Source organism: Leopardus geoffroyi, chromosome D1, assembly GCF_018350155.1.
Source record: "Leopardus geoffroyi isolate Oge1 chromosome D1, O.geoffroyi_Oge1_pat1.0, whole genome shotgun sequence".
Lineage (NCBI taxonomy): Eukaryota > Metazoa > Chordata > Mammalia > Carnivora > Felidae > Leopardus > Leopardus geoffroyi.
This window is the reverse complement of record NC_059329.1, coordinates 1,631,467-1,650,352: the sequence shown is the minus strand read 5'-3', so window position 1 is coordinate 1,650,352 and position 18,886 is coordinate 1,631,467. Positions and strand designations below refer to the sequence as shown.

Here is an 18,886-nt window from a genome sequence, read left to right as displayed (position 1 = left end):
ACGTTTCATAATGGTAAAGAAAAGAATCCAAACAGGAAAATATCACATTTTCAAATATGTATGCATCCTGAAACACAGCTTCAAAATACTTAAAGCAAAAACTGAAGAAACTATATAAAAATGAAACAAATTCAAAATCATAGAGCCTTTAAGAAATCTCTCAACAAATCATAGAAAAAAACAAAATATAGCAGATAACACTACTACTAATAAACTTAACTGACTTTAGAAAAAAATTAAAACGAAGAGCAAATTTCACATAATTTTCATTTGTACATGGAACATAAATGAAAATTAACCAATGTCCAATCACAGAGAAAGTTTCAACAGGATGTAAAAAAGTGAGTACTTCAGAGCAAGCTCCTTGGCCATGAAAGTGTTATGCTGAAAATCAACAACAAAAAAGGAATCTAAAAAAACTCCAACTACCTGGAAATTATATAACAACAAGAGAGCCAAGTAATCTGACGAATCAAAGAAGAAGTCAAAACTTACGGTACGAAGCTGGCAAAGGGCTGAGGGGAAATTTATAGACATAAATGCATATATTAAAAAACAGATTGAATATCAATATTTTGAATTTCATCTCAAGAATCTAGCAAAAAAACCACCAAAGGAAATCTAAGGCAGTAACAGGAATGAAATAATGAAGAGCAAAGACCCAGTTTAAAAATACAATGAAAAAAACTGACATTAAAAGTTGGTATTTCGGGGGCGCCTGGGTGGCGCAGTCGGTTAAGCATCCGACTTCAGCCAGGTCACGATCTCGCGGTCCGTGAGTTCGAGCCCCGCGTCAGGCTCTGGGCTGATGGCTCAGAGCCTGGAGCCTGTTTCCGATTCTGTGTCTCCCTCTCTCTCTGCCCCTCCCCCATTCATGCTCTGTCTCTCTCTGTCCCAAAAATAAATAAATGTTGAGAAAAAAAAAAAAATTAAAAAAAAAAAAAAGTTGGTATTTCGAAAAGATTAGTAAAACTGATAAACCCTTATCAAAGACTAATGGAGGAAAAAAAAAAGAAAAAAATTATTAATGTCAAGAAACAAGGAGACATCATTACAAAGCCAACTGAAATTACAAAGTTATGAGAACATTATGTAAAAAATACACCAAAACATTTGACAATTTGGATGAAATGAACAAATGTTTGAAAATACACAGAACTTTAGCAAGCCTGACATACACACAAATTATAGGACACAAACATACAAAATAAATCCAGTGCTTAAAGGTCCTCAGCTCACATTTGCTGCCAATCTGCAACCAAAGGCAGATCATCCTAAGAAAACGTGCTGTCTTGGCAAGAGGGTATTGGCCACCTGTTACAGGACGGGGGCTTATGTTAGGCGACTGAAAGACGGTTCAAGGGAAGTGTGGTTTGCTGGGGAACGGATGCTATCAGAAACAGCAGCCAATTCTGTGACTGGTATCTTAATAATGTTTATCTAGGAGGTGAGAGAAATGGAGGGGGACTACGTTATAAATGGTTAAAAAAAAAAAAATCAGAAGTCACCAAATTAGCTGGGAGACGAAGATGTCTGGTTATTTTTCTGGTACGGGGAGTACTCTTGATTCTGCGCCTAGACGTGAGGACAGTCACAGGAGGAGCCATGGGATGTTGGTGCTGCGGAACGAGGCACGTTCACCAGGACAACAGCACAGCCAGGCCACAAGAGCCAGGCCAGTGCGATGGGACTCAGGGCCTCGCTCCTTCTTTCCCGTTGACGCAGCGTGAGAATGCAAGCAAAATTATCCATCCTGCTGTGCGTCAGGCCCGTGGTCATCCTCACTGAGGAGGGCGGCCAAATAGGGGGCTTGTGGGGTGCAGACACAGGTCTACGTCTTAATCTGAACGCTTACACAGGTGTATTGTTTGGAAAAATGCATAAACTGTACACATGCATGTGTATATTTTAATAAAATGTTAAAAGTGAAAAATAACTGGTATTCTCTGGCAAGTAGGACTAGTCATGAGGAGGGGAGGAACGGAACTCAGCTGCCATTCTGCACTATTTGATTTTGTAAACTAGGCATGTATTATTTTGGTACAGAATTTTAACAAAACGCCCAAAGGAAATGGTTCATTGTCCCAAAAGGACCCTTATGTATAAGCCCTATATTATAATGCCCAACACAGTCTCAACTGCATCAAGTCTTGACTTACACTGGAGTTAGCCTATGGAGTAGAGAATAAAGTTAATTTTTTTTCTTCTGGACACAAAATCTTTACTGTACTTTAGAGAACTACGGAGACAGAATGACTGGGAATAAGCACAAAATTTGGTTGCCTGCTCTCTTTCCAGGGAAAGTCCCAATTTATTTGTTCAGTATCTCAGTTCCAATCCTGATCCACGTTCGAGAATACTGTTTGGTTTGGTTTCATCAACATTTATAACAGATACGGACACTGTATACAGTATACCCCCACAGGTCCAAACTCTCCAGAAATTTATCATCATCTGAGCTAGATAAATCCAAAGTACCATGTCAACTGTCCTATGGGCCCAAACATCCTATTATATGGATAACCTTTTGGTAATGGTCTCCACCAACAGAACTGCCCACATTGTATTCAATACCATCCAAGCCCGAATGACTAAAGATGAATAGGACTTAAGTGAGGACAAATACAAAACCCTGCCAATCAAATAACCAAAGGGACACTGCCCAAGCAAGTTAAGAATAAACTGCTGTCTCTATAGCTACCGTATACAAAGAGAGAGAATAACGATTGCTTTCTTGGCCTACTAGGAACAGCATCTTTCATTCCTGGAATTTTTACAAAAGCCTATGTATCTGGTCAACAAACGTGTGGCTGGTTTTGAAAGGCTGCTCCTGCAAAACTGCAAAAGGCAACTTTGGAAGAAATCTGAGCAAGTGTAAAACATTGCTGCCTTTGACACCGTGTCCTTCAGATGCACAGCATTACAGACGTCTGCAAATAATCTCACATAAGAAAATCCAAAGGCATGCTACAGCCCATACACTATCCATAGACAAAATTTCTGGGAATCCAGAGCAGTGAGGATCCTGTCCAATGAGCTGACTTCAGGGAACATTCGGGTTTTTTTGTTTTTTTTTTTTAATTTTATTTTTTATTTTTTTTGAAATTTACAACCAAATTAGTTAGCATATAGTGCAACAATGATTTCAGGAGTAGATTCCTTAGTGCCCCTTACCCATTCAGCCCATCCCTCCTCCCACAACCCCTCCAGTAACCCTCAGCTCGTTCTCCATATTTATGAGTCTCTTCTGTTCTGTCCCCCTCCCTGTTTTTATATTATTTTTGTTTCCCTTCCCTTATGATCATCTGTTTTGTCTCTGAAAGTCCTCATATGAGTGAAGTCATATGATTTTTGTCTTTCTCTGACTAATTTCACTTAGCATAATATCAGGGAGTGTTCTTGGCAATAAGGCCACGGTAACAGTTACTAAAATACAACAGTGCAGTTGATTTATGAGTCAGAACGAGTGAGCTAACTTAGCATTATTCAACTTCCACACTCCTGGCAATTTGTGCTGGAAAACCATTTCTTGGAAGGAGAGGTCCTGAGCATTTTAAGAGGTCTCTGCCATAGACCACCCAAACTGTTGCAACCAAAAATGTCCCCAGGCCTTGCCAAATGCCCTCTGGGGGACAACATCACTCCTGTTTGAGAAGCAGTGGTCTGGCTGTGTTCAGGTCCTGGGTCCAGTTGGGCCACCAGGGAGACATACCCATATGGAGAACCAGCCACGAGAAACAGATACAACGACTGATCACAAACTTCTCATGTACAAATCTCTGTTGCACATGCAAATGCCCGTATGCTTCTAAAAGGAAGCATCCAGACTAAAAAGCCAACCAGAATGTTCAGCTTTCATCTCTACAATAATTCCCGATCCAGACCCAACCCCAACATGGAAATGAAATAACCACTGGACTGAAACAATCAATGAAAAATGCTTTTGACGTCTGTTATTAGCAAAACTTACACTATCTGCCCACCACACCAGCCTCTCCCTCAACAACTTCTAAGAGGCTGGCTGGTCCACAGTCTTTAGTTGCTTACCAACTGCAAACTGGCACACGGACCTTCTGCTTGGGTGGAGTCACGAGGCACGCGTGACTCCGGAAGTAAAAACAACGAGAATCTGAAGAGGAGCTGTCCCTTGCCCTTCTTTTCCATCAGTACACATGTGAAGGGATTTACGTGAAGGGATTTCTGAACAGCATAAATGTGAGGAGGAAAAGTACATTCCAATCCTATTATCTGTGCTGACTGACCTCACTATGTAGACAGGCAGTTCATACTGCTTAGATTAGGGACAGGGGATGTAACTAAAATTGGACACAGACTGTTTAATGTGGTTCTAGGACAGCCATCCTCTGTCCCCAAAGGAAACATATGATGACAAAATGGCAATTCACGGGCAACTCAACATGCTGGAAGACAACAATCTGAAATATATGCAAAGAGGATAAAAGATTCCAACTACTGTGAAACGCAACCCTGGGAGAAAGGCAGAAAAAATAAGGTAAGGGCAGAGACGAACTCTCTTTCCCTAATACTGAAATAAACAGACTAACCCAAACAGCTCTGCACAGCCAGGGGGAAGAGGGGTTCATAATGTCAACCGCTCAGGATGTGAAATATGTAACTCTGCAGCAGATCCAACTTCAAGGGACCTTATCGACACCCATTCTCAGATGATGCTACGGACACTGCCAACACCCAACACCAGTCACAGCTGACAGAGGCTCAGAATCAGGGAGCCCTCAAGGGCCAAACAGGCTGAAGGGACAAATCCAGACGGCCCTAAAGCTTCATTCCCACCTCCCCTTTAAGACAGAATAGCAGGAGCTGGTCAACAGACCTGAGGAAGGACCAGTAAAGAAGAGACGAACTGAGACCGGAGACTGATGTCGAAGGTAACTCCAGGTCACAAGGGCCCCAACCAAAGCTCGCTTCACAACACACAGCCACTGCCAGCCCAAGCACACTGATGTGCAAAACAGCAAGTGATCTATGAGTGCATTTTTCGCTCTGTCCCTGGTTTGCCCAATGACTCCAGTTTCTATTTAAACCTTGCGGCGTGAACGTAAACGCTGTAGTGGCAGTGATGTGTGTGGTATCAATCAGAACAACACGGTCTTGAGTTAAATGCATTCCTTTCTACTCGTCAAAGGCTGGCTCAGGTACCTACAAAGCAGTCCTGAGACTGGACCACCCCCACACCATCCTGCTTACGAGATGGGCCCCAAGAGGATTCTGGGAATTTGGATTTGGGGAGGGTTCTTACCTTACCCAGAACATGGTGGAAGAGTGGCTCACTGCGTTTTCACTGTTTGTACAAATAATGTGGTTTGTGCTGAACACTTGCATTTTTGTTTGGGGAACCTGGAAATCTGCTACATGCCAGGCCGAACGAGCTTACATAATTAGACCCCAGTGGGGCATCTGGGTGGCTCAATCGGTTAAGCTACCAACTTCAGCTTTGCGGTTTGTGGGTTCAAGCCCTGCACAGGGCTCTGTGCTGACCGCTCCAAGCCTGGAGCCTGCTTCAGATTCTGTCTCCCTCTCTCTGCCGCTCCCCCACTCATGCTCTGTCTCTGTCTCTCAAAAATAAACAAATATTAAAAAAAAAAAATTACCCCCAGTAAAAACTAGGGTCTGAGTTTGTACACAGTAAGCTTCCTTGGTATATGACATTTCACATGAGTCATTTCACAACCTGGTCCTGGAAGAGTTAGCACTTCCTGTGTGACTCCAATGGCAGAGGACTTAGAGGCCTGCACCTTGTTTCTGGACTCCTGACCTCACTTATGGTGCGTTTTCTCTTTGCTGATTTGCTTTCTATCTTTTCCCTGCAAACAATCTCAGCCCTGAGTGTGACTGTTCCGACCAACTGTGCTCCAGAAGACCCCGACACGGCGCCCCCTCCTCAGCCTTCCCCCCCACCTCCCTGCCACGTCACTCCAGCCAGGGGCAGCCCAGAGACCCCGACACAGCTCCCCCCAGAGTCACTCCAACTGGGAGCGGCCCGGACACCCCAACACAGCGCCCCCCTCGCCCCCCCACCCGTGTCACTCCAGTCGGGAACGGCCAAGACACCCCGACACAGCGCCCCCCCCTCGCATCACTCCAGCCGGAAGCACCCCGGAAACCCCGACACAGCACCCCCCTCCGCAAAGGCACTTCAAGAATTCATTTACTTGCCACAGACTAGGAGGACAAGCTCATATTCCCCCTGAAAAGTTTCCATTTGGTTAGATTCGGTAGCAAGACAGAGAAAGGTCAAAGTTAGTTATGAAGCTAATTACTTACGAAATTTTAAAAATAGCCATTTTGTGGAAACTGTCAAATATTTACCTTGAGCGACCAGATCTCGTCTCAATAACGGATAGAGAACAGCTTCTACACCGTCCATCTCCTGTATAATAAGGGTTTTCCCAAACCGCACTGCCAGCTCGAGAGCTGTGATAAAGTTACTATCCTGAGGGAATAAAAAGAATACGTATTAATTCCTTTAGTACCTTAATATTTACAAATGTCCTCAAAGATAATGAAGGAAGATGTTAATAAGAATAATATGAATATTTTAAAATTTAGTATGCATGTTAATAATTCAAATTATTCATGATTGTGTTTCTAGTTTTAAGTACTTGGTGATGAATCATTAGAGTCGAATAAATTATCAAATAGATTTCATAATTTAAACACACATAAAAAATAAAGATTTTTACAGTAACAATAAAAAAGCTTGATTTTTCAATCTGTTACTAGAATTTAAAATTTCAACTTGATGCACAATTATTTTTTTATTTTTTATTTTTTTTTGCTTATGTTCAAAATCAAACACTGAATGGAAGAGGAAAGGCGAATAATGACTTCTAGTGAACTTTTCTTGTGAAAACAACCTCTGGACAAAAATCTATAATCACGCAAGAATTTTAAGGCTTTCTAGCTAGCAAAAGAGTTTTAAACCTCCAACTATGGTTACAAAAATTAAATATTTGGAATCATAATTATTAAAGTCTCCTCCTGTAAACCCAAGTGGCATTAAAGTATTTTTTAAATGTTTACTTGTTTATTTTGAGAAAGAGAGAGACAGTGTGGGTGGGGAGGGGCAGGGAGAAAAGGAGAGAGATACCCAGAACAGGTTCCATGTTGTCAAAGCAGAGCCCAATGTGGGGCTTGATCCCACAAACTGTGAGACCATGAGCTGAGCTGAAATCAAGGATTGGATGTTTAAACCAACTGAGCCTCCCAGCTGTCCATAAAGTATTTTATATATTGCATTATATATATACATATATATATATATATATATATATATATATATATATATACTGTATATAGATAGTATTATATATAGATACACACACACACACACACACACACACACACACACACACACACACATATATATATACACACACATACTTAATACACACAAATCAGGTAAAAACCTCCATTTTAAAAATGAAATACGGGGGCGCCTGGGTGGCGCAGTCGGTTAAGCGTCCGACTTCAGCCAGGTCACGATCTCGCGCTCCGTGAGTTCGAGCCCCGCGTCAGGCTCTGGGCTGATGGCTCAGAGCCTGGAGCCTGTTTCCGATTCTGTGTCTCCCTCTCTCTCTGCCCCTCCCCCGTTCATGCTCTGTCTCTCTCTGTCCCAAAAATAAATAAACGTTGGAAAAAAAAAAAAAAATTAAAAAAAAAAATAAATAAAATAAAATAAAATAAAAATGAAATACGTTTTAAAGAGAGAATTGGTCAAGCACCTGAAGAAGATCTATGAAAATCATGGGGCACCTGGGTGGCTCAGTTGGTTAAGCATCTGACTCTTGATTTCAGCTCAGGTCATGCTCTCACAGTTCATGAGTTTGAGCCCCACTTCAGGCTCTATGTTGATAGCATGGAGCCTGCCTAGGATTCTCTGTCTCTGTTTCTGTCTCTCTCTCTCTCTCTCTCCCCCTCCTCCACTTGCTATCTCTCAAAAATTAACATCTTTTTTAAAATCTTTAAAAATTTTTTAAAGAAAATTAATCATACACTAGGCCTTCTTCAAACAAAACAAAAGAAAACAAAACAAAATAAAATCTGACCCCAGATAATTTCCTCAGCAAGATAAATATGACAGTGAGAAGTCACTCCCCCCAAAAGACTATGATTACATTTCACTGAGCAGCATGTCAAATCTTGGACACAGTGGAGATGCTTGTTGGTGAGGGTGAGGAGCAGGAGACAGTAAGAGGCATTGAGAGAAACCACATGAATGCTAGAAGTCCAGGAGACTTTCTCCAAGTGGAGTTAGGGACTTTCATTTCTGTGGGATCCTATACTGATATCTTTAGTTGTAATTTAGTGTGAATTCTTATTTAATAGTCTCTCCAGCTACCAGACTGGTATCTCCTTGAGGGCAGGGATGGTGAATGTGTCACTCACCAGTAAATTCCCAGGTCTTAGATTAATGCTCAGCACACGTGAGGAATCAAGTAAATATTCTCCTCCCGTTTTTACAAATGAGAAAACCAAAGCTAAAATCATTATCTTTGTTTCCCCAGGTCCCAAGCCAGGTAAGTTACAGCAGTAAGCCTATGTTTTGTGAATACGGACCCAGAATTCTGTTACCGTAAGATGCTATCCCTAGTCAGCATCTCAATGATAAGTACTACACACCTGCTGGTTAATAACTTCCAATCTTGAGTCTTTCAAATGTGTCTTCAACCACTCTGTAGCTCGAGAAGAAGGGTCTATAAGGAATGGGCATACTCGACTCTAGTTTCAAAAAAAGAAAAAAATTATAAGCTTTCATTAAGTGGAAAAAACTGCCTAAAAATTATGCATCAATTACTGAGGTGGTTTTTCTTTCAGGCTTTGGAGAACATAAATATACAACCATAAGGAGGAAATAAAGATGCCAGTTTTAGCTGCACACAGAGGCTACATTAATAAATTTATAGCTATCGGGGCACCTGGGTTGCTCAGTCGGTTAAGCGGCCGACTTCTGCTCAGGTCACGATCTCACACTCCATGAGTTCGAGCCCCGCGTCGGGCTCTGTGCTGACTGCTCAGAGCCTGGAGCCTGTTTCGGATTCTGTGTCTCCCTATCTCTCTGACCCTCCCCCGTTCATGCTCTGTCTCTCTCTGTCTCAAAAATAAACAAACATTAAAAAAAAAAATTTAAAAATAAATAAATAAATAAAATAAATTTATAGCTATCAGGAATATTAGAAAATTAAATGCAACCACAGTAAATGGAGAAGAGTCCTGTTTACTACACAGTAATGAAGTGTGTGTTAACGACACAGCAAGCAAGACCTCTAGTCCCCACCTGATGCCGTCTGCACCTCTCTTTGTGGCTTTTAAAATACACAAATTATTCGCAAACTTTATATAATATTCTTTGGTCAAATAAACCATAAAGACCTTAAAAGAGAAGTATGAACTAATCATAAAAGTACTGCTGAAATAATTAGCAATATAATTGGTTATGTTTCAGACATTAATTCTTATAAAGCAGTATATAGTTAATACTATATAGACAGAGCATCCTAGAAGAAAAAATTATGTATCTTATAGATTAAGATCTAATGAACTAGAAACTAAATTCATTACAGAATACCCTGAACCAAACAGAAAGCTGGAAACTAGGGAAAATACACTGAACACACAATACCACTAGGCAGGTGAGAGGAAGACAATTATATAGATAGGATTAATTTAAATGTAAATACGTAAATTAATAGCTTTGGTAAATTTAAGAGGTAATAATCATTGTTACCTAGTGAATCAGATTTGAATAACAACTGGCCTAATTTATCTTAAATGTTCACATATATTTGAAAAAGGTAGTGCAGTTGTGGGCTGTCGGGATAAGAAAACAAACAGAAATCCAAGTGAAATGAAAACTTCAAACTGAGGTATGTCCCTTAAGAAGTCACAGGTTCTTTTGGGGACTTATCAAGAAGTCAGAGGGTGGGGACTATCTGTCCTAGGCGAACAGCATTCATTACCAAACTTTTTCAAAAGTGCCAGGAAATGGTGATAATAAAGAGCTGACTGCCTTTAAAACAGCTTTGCTATTGTTTTAAAAGTCCCTCTAAACCACACAGCCTGGTTCTGCCTGCACTGAGAATGAACTACTCTCACCGCATCTCGATCTCCCAAGGTGGCCCACTGCTGTGTGATCGGCACCCATCTCCATCTTATAAATGTGCTATTCCTGGCAAATGAGGTGGTTAGAAAACAGCCCCATGAGCATCTCTTACATACTACGCTTGGTTTTAGATCTGATTTTATGTATTCCATAGCCAACGTGTCACAAGTCTATGAGATCTTGCCCAACCACAAAAACAATTATTTTAAATTAAAAAAAAAGTTCTTACCCATGATTTCAAACCAATGATCTGATGCAGTTAAAAAAAAAAAGATAACATTTCAAAAAATCATGTCTTTAGACCAAAAATAAGCTTCAGAACTTCAAAGAGTACTTACAGGTTTGAATTAATCTTATTTATATTTCTCCAGAGAGATTTAGACAAAATCTCTAAGGTATATTTTACATCTGTGATCCATAAGTAAATGTAAATTCTATACATAAGAAAGTGACATAGATCCCAAAATGTTGAGCTGTCATTCACTCATCCATTCCTTCATCTACCACGTGGGGAGTAACTACTATGTTAAGACGATACGAGGGATGCAGAAATTAGTAAGATATAAATATACCCTTACCCTTCATGACTTCACATCCCAGAAAGAAACAAAACCTAAAAATTCTATAATAAAGAGCACACAAGATTCTATGGTGGAGCAGGTGAAGTCAGGGCAAGCTGCTAGAAAGCAGTTCAGGTCAAACTCGAAGGTCTTAGAACATCTTACATGATCTTCTAACTATGCGATCTTATATCACATGAGAAGATTTCAAAGGCACGTGCTATCCACTCACAGCCTTAAATGCAAGAGCTTATTCTAAATCTAGAATACTTTACAACTGACACAGAAAGTTGACTGTAGTAGCCCATCCCAACAAAATAACTAACTGCCCTAGCAAATTTTTCCAAATGGTTTTGTTTTTTCATATAATTGTATCTATCTACAAGAAACATGGCAATGTTAAATACAAAGTAAACCTAAGCTTATTATTAGAATTAATTTCACAATTTTCCCTAGATTCATCATAAAAGATAATTCAGAATCCAAAAGTAAGTATTTTCAATTACTATCATCAGGAAAAAACAATTACTGTGACAAATACTTTTTTTCTAAACGCTCATCCCTTACTTCTCATGGAATAAAAAAAGAATAATACTTAAACTGTGTGTTTTTTAAATCTGCAAAAGACTGTCTTCTTGGATTGCTGACAAAGGAAGAGGTCATTAGAAAACTTTGGAGAAGGAACAACAAATAGAATAAAAAGCACACACTTGTTACACAATGTAATGAATTTATTTACCTACACATTTACAGTACCACATTTGTAAATATAACGAGAGAAATGTTTTAAAAATAGAGAACAAGCCAAATCAAATTCTGAGAAAGTCACAACCATTTAATCTGTGGTCAGCACCCTCTCCCCTGGGAAGGCGGCCACGTAATGAGCCAAAATAAGTCAGCTGATTAATAGGTCTAACCAAACAAAATAATCCAGGAATACGGGGCCCACGAAACAAATCTTATAATACTACAGTATGTTACCTAAAAAGGAGCATTTCATGTTCATGCTACCTTTGGAGCTATGGACTTACAGAATATGGAAACAGTGTGTGGGCAGAGAACAGGGCAGAGAGGAAAGAGAAAACTGGTGTTAGAGAGGATAAGCTATTGCAATAGAAACAACAGACAAAAACCTATCACTGAGGGAAAAAAGTATCTTCTGATCATCTGTTACCTAATACAAAGGTAAACCAAGTTAGTGGCAAACTTCATACTTCATTTGAAGAAACTATCAGTTTGTATACATTAGTTGGAATGTGATTTTCACATTCACTGCTAATAAGGTTGTAATACTTTAATGTTTAAGCAATGACTATTGAGAAATATACATTGAGACAAGGGAAGATGGTGGCGTAGAAGGACGCTGGGCTCACCACGTCCTGCTGACCACTTAGATTCCACCTACACCTGCCTAAATAACCGAGAAAACCGCCAGAAGACTAGCAGAACGGAGTCTCCGGAGCCCAGCGCAGACGAGAGGCCCACGGAAGAGGGTAGGAAGGGCGGAGAGGCGGTGCGCGCTACACGGACTGGCGGGAGGGAGCCAGGGCGGAGGGGTGGCCCGCCGGCCAAGCAGAGCCCCCGAGTCTGGCTTGCAAAAGCGGAGGGGCTGGACGGAGTGTTCCGACAGCAAGCGGGACTTGACATCTGGAAGGTTATAAGCTAACAGCTCTGCTCAGAGAACGGGAGGGCTGGAGGACAACGGGAGGGAGAGTTGTTGAGCCCCGGACAACAGAGCTCAGTTTGGTGGGGAACAAAGGCGCTCGCCCATCTCCCTCGCCCATCCCCCAGCCAAAATCCCAAAGGGAACCAGTTCCTGCCAGGGAACTTGCTTGCACCCCGCAAACACCCAACGCTGTGCTTCTGCGGATCCATCCCTCCGGCAGGTCTGACTCTCTCCCAGTGCCGCAGGGCCCCTCCCAAAGCGGATCTCCGAAGGAGAATCCAGCTAAGCCTGCCCCTCCCACCCCCGTGCACCTTGCCTATCCACCCCAGCTAATACACCAGATCCCCAGCACCACAAGTCTGGCAGTGTGCAAGTAGCCCAGACGGGCCACGCCACCCCACAGTGAATCCCGCCCCTAGGAGAGGGGAAAAGAAGGCACACACCAGTCTGACTGTGGCCCCAGCAGTGGGCAGGGGACAGACATCAGGTCTGACTGCGGCCCCGCCCACCAACACAAGTTACTCAAGACAGCACAGGGGAAGTGCCCTGCAGGTCCGCACCACTCCAGGGACTATCCAAAATGACCAAACGGAAGAATTCCCCTCAAAAGAATCTCTAGGAAATAAAACAGCTAACGAACTGATCAAAAAGGATTTAAACAATATAACAGAAAGTGAATTTAGAATAATAGTCATATAATTAATCGCTGGGCTTGAAAACATTATAGAGGACAGCAGAGAATCTATTGCTACAGAGATCAAGGGACTAAGGAATACTCAGGAGGAGCTAAAAAACGCTATAAACGAGCTGCAAAATAAAATGGGAACGACCACGGCTCGGATTGAAGAGGCACAGGAAAGAATAGGTGAACTAGAAGATAAAATTATGGAAAAAGAGGAAGCTGAGAAAAAGAGAGATAAAAAAATCAGGGGTATGAGGGGAAAATTAGAGAACTAAGTGATGCACTAAAGAGAAATAATACATGCATAATTGGTATTCCAGAAGAGGAAGAGAGAGGGAAAGGTGCTGAAGGTGTACTTGAAGAAATAATAGCTGAGAACTTCCTGGATCTGGGGAAGGAAAAAGGCATTGAAATCCAAGAGGCACAGAGAACTCCCTTCAGACGTAACTTGAATCGATCTGCACGACATACCATAGTGAAACTGGCAAAATACAAGGATAAAGAGAAAATTCTGAAAGCAGCGAGGAATAGACGTGCCCTAACATATAAAGAGAGACCTTTAAGACTCGTGACTGATCTCTCTTCTGAAACTTGGCAGGCCAGAAAGGAATGGCAGGAGATCTTCAATGTGATGAACAGAAAAAATATGCAGCCGAGAATCCTTTATCCAGTAAGTCTGTCATTTAGAATAGAAGGAGAGATAAAGGTCTTCCCAAACAAACAAAAACTGAAGGAATTCGTCACGACTAAACCAGCCCTACAAGAGATCCTAAGGGGGCTCCTGTGAGATAAAGTACCAGAGACATCGCTACAAGCATAAAACATACACACATCACAATGACTCTAAACCCATATCTTTCTATAATAACACTGAATATAAATAGACTAAATGCGCCAACCAAAAGACACAGGGTATCAGAATGGATAAAAAAACAAGACCCATCTATTTGCTGTCTACAAGAGACTCATTTTAGACCTGAGGACACCTTCAGATTGAGAGTGTGGGGATGGAGAACTATTTGTCATGCTACTGGAAGCCAAAAGAAAGCTGGAGTAGCCATACTTATATCAGACAAACCAGACTTTAAATTAAAGGCCGTAACAAGAGATGAAGAAGGGCATTATATAATAATTACAGGATCTATCCATCAGGAAGAGCTAACAATTATAAATGTCTATGTGCCGAATACCGGAGCCCCCAAATATATAAAACAATTATTCATAAACATAAGCAACTTTATTGATAAGAATGTGGTAATTGCAGGGGACTTTAACACCCCACTTACAGCAATGGATAGATCATCTAGACACGCGGTCAATAAAGAAACAAGGGCCCTGAATGATACATTGGACCAGATGGACTTGACAGGTATATTTAGAACTCTGCATCCCAAAGCAACAGAATATACTTTCTTCTCGAGTGCACATGGAACATTCTCCCAGATGGATCACATACTGGGTCACAAAACAGCCCTTCATAAGTATACAAGAATTGAAATCATACCATGCATACTTTCAGACCACAATGCTATGAAGCTTGAAATCAACCACAGGAAAAAGTCTGGAAAACCTCCAAAAGCATGGAGGTTAAAGAACACCCTACTAAAGCATGAGTGGGTCAACCAGGCAATTAGAGAAGAAATTAAAAAATATATGGAAACAAATGAAAATGAAAATAGAACAATCCAAACGCTTTGGGATGCAGCAAAGGCAGTCCTGAGAGGAAAATACATTGCAATCCAGGCCTATCTCAAGAAACAAGAAAAATCCCAAATACAAAATCTAACAGCACACCTAAAAGAAATAGAAGCAGAGCAGCAAAGACAGCCTAAACCCAGCAGAAGAAGAGAAATAATAAAGATCAGAGCAGAAATAAACAATATAGAATCTAAAAAAACTGGAGAGCACATCAATGAAACCAAGAGTTGGTTTTTTGAAAAAATAAACAAAATTGATAAAACTCTAGCCAGGCTTCTCAAAAAGAAAAGGGAGATGACCCAAATAGATAAAATCATGAATGAAAATGGAATTATTACAACCAATCCCTCAGAGACACAAGCAATTATCAGGGAATACTATGAAAAATTATATGCCAACATACTGGACAACCTGGAAGAAATGGACAAATTCCTAAACATCCACATGCTTCCAAAACTCAATCAGGAGGAAATAGAAAGCTTGAACAGACCCACAACCAGCAAAGAAATGGAATCAGTTATCAAAAATCTCCCAACAACTAAGAGATTTGAGACCCAGTAAAAAAAGAGAACTACAGGCCAATATCCCTGATGAATATGGATGAAAAAATTCTCAATAAGATACTAGCAAATCGAATTCAACAGCATATAAAAACAATTATTCACCATGATCAAGTGGGATTCATTCCTGGGATGCAGGGCTGGTTCCACATTCGCAAATCAATCAACGTGATACGTCACATTAATAAAAGAAAAGATAAGAACCATATGATCCTGTCAATCGATGCAGAAAAGGCATTTGACAAAATTCAGCACGCTTTCTTAATAAAAACCCTTCAGAAAGTCGGGATAGAAGGAACATACTTAAACATCATAAAAACCATTTATGAAAAGCCCACAGCTAATATCATCCTCAATGGGGAAAAACTGAGAGCTTTTTCCCTGAGATCAGGAACACGACAGGGATGTCCACTCTCACCGCTGTTGTTTAACATTGTGTTGGAAGTGATTGTGATTGTCAGCAATCAGACAACAAAAGGAAATCAAAGGCATCAAAATTGGCAAAGATGAAGTCAAGTTTTCACTTTTTGCAGACGACATGATATTATACATGGGAAATGCGACAGACTCCACCAAAAGTCTGCTAGAACTGATACATGAATTCAGCAAAGTTGCAGGATACAAAATCAATGTACAGAAATCAGTTGCATTCTTATACACTAACAATGAAGCAACAGAAAGACAAATAAAGAAACTGATCCCATTCACAATTGCACCAAAAAGCATAAAATACCTAGGGATAAATCTAACCAAAGATGTAAAAAATCTGTATGCTGAAAACTATAGAAAGCTTATGAAGGAAATTGAAGAAGATATAAAGAAATGGAAAGACATTCCCTGCTCATGGATTGGAAGAATAAAGAGTGTCAAAATGTCAATACTACCCAAAGCTATCTACACATTCAATGCAATCCCAATCAAAACTGCACCAGCATTCTTCTCGAAACTAGAACAAGCAATCCTAAAATTCATATGGAACCACAAAAGGCCCCGAATAGCCAAAGGAATTTTGAAGAAGAAGACCAGAGCAAGAGGCATCACAATCCCCGACTTTAGCCTCTACTGCAAAGCTGTCATCATCAAGACAGCATGGTATTGGCACAAAAACAGACACATAGACCAATGGAATAGAATAAAAACCCCAGAACTGGACCCACAAACGTATGGCCAACTAATCTTTGACAAAGCAGGAAAGAACATCCAATGGAAAAAAGACAGTCTCTTTAACAAATGGTGCTGGGAGAACTGGACAGCAACATGCAGAAGATTGAAACTAGACCACTTTCTCACACCATTCACAAAAATAAACTCAAAATGGATAAAGGACCTGAATGTGAGACAGGAAACCATCAAAACCCTAGAGAAGAAAGCAGGAAAAGACCTCTCTGACCTCAGCCGTGGCAATCTCTTACTCGACACATCCCCAAAGGCAAGGGAATTAAAAGCAAAAATGAACTACTGGGACCTTATGAAGATAAAAAGCTTCTGCACAGCAAAGGAAACAACCAAGAAAACTAAAAGGCAACCAACGGAATGGGAAAAGATATTTGCAAATAACATATCGGACAAAGGGCTAGTATCCAAAATCTATAAAGAGCTCACCAAACTCCACACCCAAAAAACAAATAACCAGTGAAGAAACGGGCAGAAAACATGAATAGACACTTCTCTAAAGAAGACATCCGGATGGCCAACAGGCACATGAAAAGATGCTCAACGTCGCTCCTCATCAGGGAAATACAAATCAAAACCACACTCAGATATCACCTCACGCCAGTCAGAGTGGCCAGAATGAACAAACCAGGAGACTATAGATGCTGGAGAGGATGTGGAGAAACGGGAACCCTCTTGCACTGTTGGTGGGAATGCAAACTGGGGCAGCCACTCTGGAAAACAGTGTGGAGGTTCCTCAGAAAATTAAAAATAGACCTACCCTATGACCCAGCAGTAGCACTGCTAGGAATTTACCCAAGGGATCCAGGAGTGCTGATGCATACGGGCACTTGTACCCCAATGTTTATAGCAGCACTCTCAACAATAGCCAAATTATGGAAAGAGCCCAAACGTCCATCAACTGATGAATGGATAAAGAAATTGTGGTTTATATACACAATGGAGTACTATAGGGCCATGAGAAAGAATGAAATATGGCCCTTTGTAGCAACGTGGATGGAACTGGAGAGTGTGATGCTAAGTGAAATAAGCCATACAGAGAAAGACAGATACCATATGTGTTCACTCTTATGTGGATCCTGAGAAACTTAACAGAAACCCATGGGGGAGGGGAAGGAAAAAAAAAAAAAGAGGTTAGAGTGGGAGAGAGCCAAAGCATGAGACTCTTAAAAACTGAGAACAAAGTGAGGGTTGATGGAGGGTGGGAGGGAGGAGAGGGTGGGTGATGGGTATTGAGGAGGGCACCTTTTAGGATGAGCACTGGGTGTTGTACGGAAACCAATTTGACAATAAATTTCATATATTGAAGAAAAAAAAAAGAAATATACATTATCTGAAAGAATGATTTTCAAAAAATGCATATCACCATCTCTTATAACCCAAAACTTATCTTCACTTTGTATAACTTTGTTTTGCAAAACAAAATAAAAATGTAAAATCATATACTGTAGATGAGGAAACTATATAACCAGGTGAACTGGGTACCCCTAAATTATTTCTATTACAATAGGGAGTTCAATTTAGAACTTCTTGTCATCAAGATAATACCGCTTTATACTTTTCTATTAAGGTAAAAAGTAAATTATACCGAAAATTATAGATTCACCAACTGAATCCTAAGAGGATTTTCATTACCAAAATACCTTCACTTTAAGGTTACGAAAAAAAAAACTGAAAGCCTAAGAACTTGAACAAGGCACTTCCTGGGGCGAGCTTCCGAAGGAATAATTCTAATGAGAAATTAAAATTGATTACTTACCTGTAAGATAACAAGAGCGTTTTCTATGGAAAGGTCATCTGATGGTAGGCCTTCACTTTTCCAAATTAACTGCTCACTTTCAGTACAAAGAAATCTCCTTAGATCAAATTCTGAAAAGGTATTAATATCTCACTACAGTGATCATGGACTTGACAAAGGAAAGGGAAGAAAACTATTTAAAATACACTAAAACAAAAGTCGCAGAATTATCCTTAATCCACTCCTCCCCCTTTAGCACCAAAAGCTAAGGGTGGCAGGGGAGGAGTTTAAAACAAAAAGTACAAAGGAATGAAAGTCAGTTAAATTATATTTCTTGTATATTTAATAAACGTTTCACAACTATAATAATTTGTGAAAACCACAAAAGTCACAAGGAATGTTGGAATTCCTACATCCCATTTTATGGTAAGCAATTATTGTGAAAATCAATGTATTAAAATATTTAAATGCATTCATACATTACCAAAAATACCCCACGCTCTCAGTTTCAGAGAGTCATTTCAGGAACTTAAGATCATTGTAACAAAACAATTCAGAGAACAATTGTAGAATTGAGCAAATCTGAAGTAGATTTGGTTTCTTTTAGCTTATAGAACATTTTCCTCATTTATCAAAAAATACAGTTTTAGTATATTGAAATTTCAAAA

The 18,886-nt window shown here is 40.3% G+C and overlaps 1 protein-coding gene across 15 annotated transcripts in view; it reads right to left on the bottom strand.

Moving 5' to 3' along the window:
• DYNC2H1 (dynein cytoplasmic 2 heavy chain 1) overlaps nt 1-18,886 on the bottom strand; it is a 347,379-nt gene that overhangs the window by 193,147 nt on the left and 135,346 nt on the right. For 12 of the 15 annotated variants that reach the window (XM_045486606.1, XM_045486612.1, XM_045486608.1 and 9 more), the window contains 4 exons: nt 18,240-18,349; nt 10,371-10,391; nt 8,662-8,760; nt 6,349-6,472 (listed from right to left, as the gene is read on the bottom strand). In XM_045486606.1, coding sequence (XP_045342562.1) covers nt 6,349-6,472; nt 8,662-8,760; nt 10,371-10,391; nt 18,240-18,349 — 354 coding nt within the window. The remainder of the gene's footprint in view (nt 1-6,348; nt 6,473-8,661; nt 8,761-10,370; nt 10,392-18,239; nt 18,350-18,886) is intronic. The other 3 variants (XM_045486609.1, XM_045486614.1, XM_045486620.1) reach the window with 1 other exon arrangement.